General features: G+C 56.8%; 1 protein-coding gene across 2 annotated transcripts in view; it reads left to right on the top strand.

Moving 5' to 3' along the window:
• Positions 1–7456, top strand: part of SDK2 (sidekick cell adhesion molecule 2) — a 314672-nt gene that overhangs the window by 258197 nt on the left and 49019 nt on the right. For both annotated transcript variants that reach the window (XM_015120233.3, XM_015120232.3), the window contains exons 29-33: positions 99–293; positions 2525–2726; positions 4019–4122; positions 4653–4723; positions 6548–6683. In XM_015120233.3, the coding sequence (XP_014975719.3) occupies positions 99–293; positions 2525–2726; positions 4019–4122; positions 4653–4723; positions 6548–6683 (708 nt within the window). The remainder of the gene's footprint in view (positions 1–98; positions 294–2524; positions 2727–4018; positions 4123–4652; positions 4724–6547; positions 6684–7456) is intronic.

The raw sequence follows: 7456 nt of genomic DNA, 5'->3' as shown, positions 1-7456 counted from the left end.
GCAGACACAGCTGTGGCTTTGGATGGAACAACCCTTCCCGGGACCCTAGGGGCAGCTTGCCTTGCTTGCCATAATAGCCATGTGCTTCCTTCCCACAGCTTATCAGATCACACACCGGCTCAACACCACCACGGCCAACACTGCCACCGTGGAGGTGCTGGCACCCAGCGCCCGGCAGTACACAGCTACGGGTCTCAAGCCAGAGTCTGTCTACCTGTTCCGCATCACGGCCCAGACCCGCAAGGGCTGGGGAGATGCCGCCGAGGCCTTGGTGGTGACCACCGAGAAGAGAGGTGACTGCCCACAGGGGCCAGGGGAGGCCTGGGGGGCAGCTGAGGGGTGCCAGCCAGTGCTCTGAGCTGCTCCTAGTGGATGGCTGGTATGAGCAGCAGTGCCCTGGGTGAGAATGGAAGGTGGGCCCCAATCTCTGAAGTCAAAGTCAGCGAGCGGTCTAGTAGACTCCCAGAGATGGGCTGCAAGTTCACTCCCAAGGACCCTGCTCTGGTCTGGTTTCCTAAAGGGAAAGTGTGTGGCCAGGCTCAGTGGCTCATGCCTGTAATCCCAGCACTTGGGGAGGCCAAGGCAGGTGGATCACTTGAGATCAGGAGTTTGAGACCTGCCTGGCTGACATGGCGAAACCTCGTCTCTACTAAAAATACAAAAATTAGCCAGGCGTGGTGGTGCACAACTGTAATCCCAGCTACTCAGGAAGCTGAGACATGAGAATCACTTGAACCCAGGAGACGGAGATTGCCGTGAGCCAAGATCGCACCCCTGCATTCCAGCCTGGGTGACAGAACAAGACTCTGTCTAATTTAATTAATTAATTAGTTAAGGGAGGGTTAGTGACCATCTTCCCTCTCCCCTCCCCGCTCACAGCCCTGGCCTTGTCACGACAGATGGGCGCGGGATCAGTGCTGCAGCCTGGAGCTCCAGCTGCCGCTGCACTGCTGCCCTGAGCTGGCACCTTGCCTGACCTTGGGCTCCCCAAAAGCAAGCCTTGGACTTGACTGGCCTGAAAGGGACATTAGAAAATCCTCTCAACCTGGACCACATAGTGAGACCCCATCTCTACAGAACATAGAAATATTAACCATAGGCCAGGCATGGTGGCTCACACCTATAATCCCAGCACTTTGGGAGGCCAAGGCAGGTGGATCATCTGAGGTCGGGAGTTCAAGACCAGCCTGGCCAACATGGTGAAACCTCGTCCCTACTAAAAATACAAAAATTAGCTGGGCGTGGTGGCGCACATCGGTAACCCCAGCTACTTGGGAGGCTGAGGCAAGAGAATCACTTGAACCTGGGAGGCGGAGGTTGCAGTGAGCCAAGATCATACCACTGCACTCCAGCCTGGGCTACAGAGTGAGACTCCATCTCAAAAAAAAAGAAATATTAGCCAGGTGTGGTGGTGTACATCTGTAGTCCCAGCCATTCAAGAGGCCGAGGTAGAAGGATTGCTTGGATCAAGGAGTTTGAGGCTGCAGTGAGCTATGATCGTGCCAATGCACTCCAGCCTGGGCAACAGATACAGACCCTGTCTGTGTTTTAAATAAAGAAAGAAAAAGGAAGGAGGGAAAGGGGAAGGGGGAGGAGAAGGGGAAGGGAAGGGAAGGGAGAAAGATGGGAAGGGAAGGGAGGGCAGGGAAGGGGAGAGGAGGGCAGGGAAGGGGAGGGGAGGGGAGGCGGAAAGAAGGAAGGAAGGGAGAAAGAAGGGAGGGAAGAAGGGAGGGAGGGAGAAAAGAGAGAGGGAGAAAGAGGAAAGGAAAGGAAGAAAAGAGAGAGAGGGAGGGAAGAAAGGAAGGAAGCAGGAAGGGAGGGAAGGAAGAAGAAAATGTACTCAGGAAAATCCATTTGTATAGTGCTTCTCAACTGGGGACTACTTTGGCCCCAGGGGACATTGGACATGTCTGGAGACATTTTGGTTGTCACGGTGTGGGAGTGCTACTGGCATCAAGCAGGTGGAGGCCAGGGACACTGCTGAGCATCCTGCAGTGCACAGGAAGCCCCCACCACAGAGGCATCTGTTCCGAATTCCAGTACTGCTGAGGTGTGAGAAGCCCTGCAGGAGGGGCGGGGCAGTGAGGCTGGCGAGAGAAGGAAGCCAAGCTCGGGCCTGGAATGAATCAGCGTCCCTCGTCCCTCCCTCGTAGGGAAACGGCCTCATCCTGCTCAATCGGGGACAGCGCAGGGCCGGGCTCGGCCTCGTTTCAGGCAGGAGCAAAGGAGCTGGGTGGGTGTTTGTCCCTCCTCACCGTCAGTCCTTGCTTAGGGCTGCGCTGAGGAGCTGTAAGTTCCCAGATCCTAGGGCTCTGGGAGTCTGAGGGTGGACCTCTGACCCGGAGAGAGGTGCTGGCTGTACCCAGGTGTGAGAACTTGCAAGGATCCTGCGTGCACAGAATTGGGCTGGGAAAGGGACGCCGGGCATGAGCCCAGATCACCTCCTTTCCTCCCTGGAGAAAGTCCAGCTCCCTCCACTACGGCCTGGCCCACTCATCTGCTCCTCCCCCTCTGCCACCTCCAGACCGCCCGCAGCCCCCCAGCAGGCCCGTGGTGCAGCAGGAGGATGTGAGAGCACGCAGCGTGCTGCTGTCCTGGGAGCCGGGGAGCGACGGGCTCTCCCCTGTGCGCTACTACACCATCCAGACCCGCGAGCTGCCCAGTGGCAGGTGGACACTGCACTCGGCCTCCGTGAGCCACAACGCCTCCAGCTTCATTGTGGACAGGTGAGGCCCGGATCCATGCCAGCATCCCCGCCTCCCCTCTCCCCACCAGGACCAGCGGCGCTCCTCCACTGGGTAGGGGGCCTTCTGGAAACACCTCCAGCCTGCCCCCAGCTCTCCTCCTGGCATGCACCACCCAGGTGGCCTCCGCGTCCACTCTCACCCTCCCGAATTAGCTCTATCCTGCTCTCCTTCACTCTGTTCTCTCCAGAACCCTGTTAGGTTGCCTCTTAATTATCAATTTCTGAAGCCTAGAAGTCCCCCTTTAGCGAAGTGCCTGTCATCGTTCATTAGTGATTCTTCCAGCCGGGTGGCATCTTCCTCTCCAGCTTTAATAGGGGAGTGGAGTGTCACTCCGAAATTCTAGCTTCAATTTAATTCTGAGTGGGTTGTATTTTTTATATTCCAGTTGATGTGACTGGGAGTTTTGAGCAATACTTTCTTCCCCGCCTCTCCCACCCCCTATAAATCTAAAAGAGAGACATTTACTCCGAGAGGAAGTAAGGCTTATAGAGATGAAGTACTGCTTAACTCTTGAGAACCTCAGCTCTTCCCTAATTTACTACATTTGAAAGAGAGGCTGGGCACGGTGGCTCATGCCTGGAATCCCAGCACTTCGGGAGGCTGAGGCAGGAGGATCACTTGAGGTCAGGAGTTTGAAACCAGCCTGGCCAACATGGTGAAACCCTGTCTCTAGCAAAATAGAAAACTTAGCTGGGTGTGGTGGCACGTGCCTGTTATCCCAGCTACTCGGGAGGCTGAGGCACGAGAATCGCTTGAACCCGGGAGGCGGAGGTTGCAGTGAGCCAAGATCGCACCACTGCACTCCAGCCTGGGCAACAGAGTGAGACTGTCTCAACAACAACAACAACAAAAAAGACTCCATCTCAAACAAAAAAAAAAAAAAGAAAGAGATGGCAGTTTGTGGGGCAGCGGAGGAGTTTGTTCCGCGTGGAGGCATTGGTGCTTTTGTGGCTGCATGGTTCTCCGAGGTGGAGAAGCTGCAGGCATTTTCTTCCCGGGAACCTATGGCTTACAACTGGGGCTAAAGGCACTCCAAGCTGGCATGGTCTGGAGGACCTGGTCTAGGTGCTTGGGACTCCTGGGGCCAGGTCCCAATTTGTCCTCTTTGTAGCAAAGCTCCTTTCTGAGCTTCGGTGTGCCCTCTGTGTAGTGGGCTGGCACCCCACGCCCTTTCCCGAGCAGGGGCGGATCACGGAGACTCCCTGGTGGGGGCCTGGGGGCGAGGCCTTTAAGGAGCACCTTGGCTTATTGGCCCTGATTTCCCCCCACAGGCTGAAGCCCTTCACGTCCTACAAGTTCCGAGTGAAGGCGACCAACGACATTGGCGACAGCGAGTTTAGCGAGGAGTCGGAGTCGCTGACCACCCTGCAGGCCGGTCAGTACCCCTTCCCCAGCAGTCTCTCTGTCAGCCCACTGGCTACCTCCCGGGCACGGCGCATTCTCTTCTGGGAGGAGGTGGCCTCCAAAGATGAGAGGGGCATGGGATCCACTGGGCCTTCAGCTCCCGGGGTAGGGTCTCAGGGAGGCTTGGACCAGAGACACCTTTGCCAAGGGCTCAGGCTCCCAGGCCCAGCCTGGCCTGTGGCGCATTCCTTCCTCGTGTCCCACAAGCGGCCAGTGAGCGGGACGGGAGTTCCCAGCAGCAGCAGAAGCGGCCTGTGGCTCCGAGGAGCAGAGTGGAGGGGGCTCTGGGACCCTTGGGTTTGGGCTGGGTCAGTTCACAGCCCCTGCCTCCCTCCCCTTTACACCAGCCCTTTATTCTGCAGCAGTCGGGCCAGCAGGCATGGAGGGTGATGCAAGCTGGACCTGCCCCTAGTCCAGTATTAGCAGAATCTGGCCCCAGTGGGTTCCTGGGGGGCTTGAAGCTGTGGCCCCCAAAACCCACCTGTCTGCTTCTCTCCACAGCCCCCGATGAAGCACCCACCATCCTCTCAGTGACGCCCCACACCACCACCTCCGTGCTAATCCGATGGCAGGTACGGCCCAGCAGGCAGGAAGCTCCATGAAGACCCAGACGAGCTCTGCTCTGGGACTGGAAAGCCAGCAGTCCCCACCAGGGCTGCATGGAGCCCCCAGGTTCTCTGCCCCCAGAGCACCTGGGAAGCCATGAGAAATCCAGGCGTGTGCATGCGATAGAACAGTCTATATACCGCGTGCCCACACATACACACTCACACAACACACCTCATTACACTCTCCAGATAGTCACATCAGGCAGGTGCTGTCATCCCCTTCTGCAGACGACCACTGAGACTCAGGGAGGGGACCCGAATGGCCCCAGGTCACACAGCCCGTGAGTGGCAGGGCCAGGTGTATTAGCCTCAGGCCTGCTGAGTCCTCGGACTGGAAAGTGTTTGGTGCTGTCGGGGCCCCCAGAGTCCCCATGAAGCCCCACTGGTCAGTGAAGGGATTCCTCATAGAGACCTATGCCCGTCACTATCACTGTGCAAGTAGAGAGGAAATGCCCCCCTTCATCCATACCCCTTCCAGATGCCCACTCTTCACTGGCACTGCCTGCTCTGTCATGGCCTGGGGAAGACCAGGCCAACCTCAGAGACCAGGCTGCTCAGGGGTCCTGCCCTGCGGGGCCCTCCTGTGCCCTCTGAAGTCTGCCTTGGCTCAGCAGGTCACCCACATGAGAGGGACCCCTGGCAAAATCCCATCTCTACTAAAAGTTCAAAGCACTGAACTCCTGTCACCACTTCTCCAGATCAAAGGGGCAGGCACTCCCCTTCAGCCATTTGCCTCCCCACAAAGGGAAAGCCCTTGAAGACAAAGCCAGGAGGACCCCCCCGCCGCCCCACAGCCTGAGACACAGCCTCAAGGAGAGGACGCTCCCTTAGATGAACATTACTTAGTGCATCTGTGACCAGGACGAGGCTGGAGCAACATGGCGGAGGGGGCAGGGAGGTGCCCGTGGCAGCCGGGGAAGCCATTAAGGAGCTAACAAAGGCTGAGTTGTTTCAGCAGGTTTTTGGTTTTTGGGGGTTTTTGTTTTGTTTTGAGACAGAGTCTTGCTCTGTTGCCCAGGCTGGAGTACAGTGGCCCGATCTCGCCTCACTGCAAGCTCCGCCTCCCAGCTTCACGCCATTCTTTTTCCTCAGCCTTCCAAGCAGGACTACAGGCATGTGCCACCACCCCCAGCTAATTTTTATATTTTTAGTAGAGATGGGGTTTCACCATGTTGGCCAGGCTGGTCAGCCCGTTCTTTATAAGCAGTATCATTAAGAAGTAGTTTCCACCTTCTCCCGAAGCCTGTTCTCCAGCTGAGCTGTAGACAGGAGAGGAAGCAAAGGAGAACTTGATGAAGGGGTGAGGGGTGCACTCACCCTTACTTATACTAAGAGTAGGAGAGGGCTCAGCTTGTAGGAAACACCAGGAAGTATTATCCAGGCAGGGACCAGCAGGTCTGGGAAGGCTGGTGACCGGGTGAAGGCAGCCCTTGAAGACAAAGGAACTGAAGAAGGAGCGGCTCTAGGAAAACAGCTGTGTGCTCCAGGCCCCAGTGATGCTGTGTGATCTTGGGAAAGTTCCTTTACATCTCTGAGCCTTAGTTTCCTGCTTTGGTAAAAGGCGATTACGGATTCCTGCCCTTCCTTCCTTCCAGGGAATGCTGCAGGGATGAAATGGCCTCATCAGAAGTGCTTTGTAAATTTAAAATGCTCAATATTATCTTGATTTATTTTCCTGGTTAAAACACAGTCCCTGCTCTGTGGCTGCAGAAGGCATGACGAGAGAGCGTGGGGCGGGGTGGGTGGTGGTCCAGGTCCCCTCCTCATCCTCTATTCCCTTCCCTGCAGCCGCCAGCAGAGGACAAGATCAATGGCATCCTCCTGGGCTTCCGGATCCGATACCGGGAGCTGCTCTATGAAGGACTGAGGGGTTTCACGCTTCGAGGCATCAACAACCCAGGCGCCACATGGGCCGAGCTTACCTGTGAGTGACACTTGGGAGCCGGGGGAATGGGTGGGATGGGGTGGTCACCCTCACCTTCCCGCTCTGGAGCTCTCAGCTTCCTGGAACCACTCTAACCTGAAACCCTGCCTCCCTCCCCTGTCTGTGCCTCTCCTTCCTCCCATCCCATTCATTCATTTACTGAATATTGACTGAGCACCTTCTATGGGCCCTGAGACACTGTGGGGCACACCGATGATCCAGACAGGCAAGGTCCCCGCCCTCTTGGAGTTGCAGGCTGGAGGAGGAGCCAGGCGAGCTGGGAAGGAAACATTCTAAGAGGGCCTAAAGCCAGGGCCGGGCAAGCCTTCCCTGGCACCAGCACTGGTGCTAACACAGAAGGATGATGCCAAGTTAACCAGGACAAAGAGGGACAACCTGGTGCATGAGAAGGAGCACCCTGCCCTTGAGGGACCAGAAGCCTCACCTGGTCACACCCCAAAAGCAGTAGTCCTGGCCCCCTCTTTTTCCTGGGGGAAGTCACTGCCCTGCCTGTCCTGGGGACCCAGCCTGCCCCCTGGAGTGAAGGAAAGAAAGCAGGGAGTTCAGGTGGAAATGTCAGGGAGGGCCGATGCCCAGATCACAGCAAGGGAAAGATGTGTTTGGACTTTTGTGTTAGGAGCCACTTTGGTGGCATGAGGATGATGGCTTAGCCATGGTGGGAGGATGGGGAGCCAGAGACAAGCACCTAGCTGGAGGCTGTTGCAGTCACATAGCAAGAGAGCACGAGGTTGGAACCGAGGCTCAGGCTCCAG

The sequence above is a fragment of the Macaca mulatta genome, chromosome 16, assembly GCF_049350105.2.
Source record: "Macaca mulatta isolate MMU2019108-1 chromosome 16, T2T-MMU8v2.0, whole genome shotgun sequence".
Taxonomy (NCBI): domain Eukaryota; kingdom Metazoa; phylum Chordata; class Mammalia; order Primates; family Cercopithecidae; genus Macaca; species Macaca mulatta.
The sequence above is the reverse complement of the archived record's forward strand: the minus strand, read 5'-3'. Positions and strand labels throughout refer to the sequence as shown.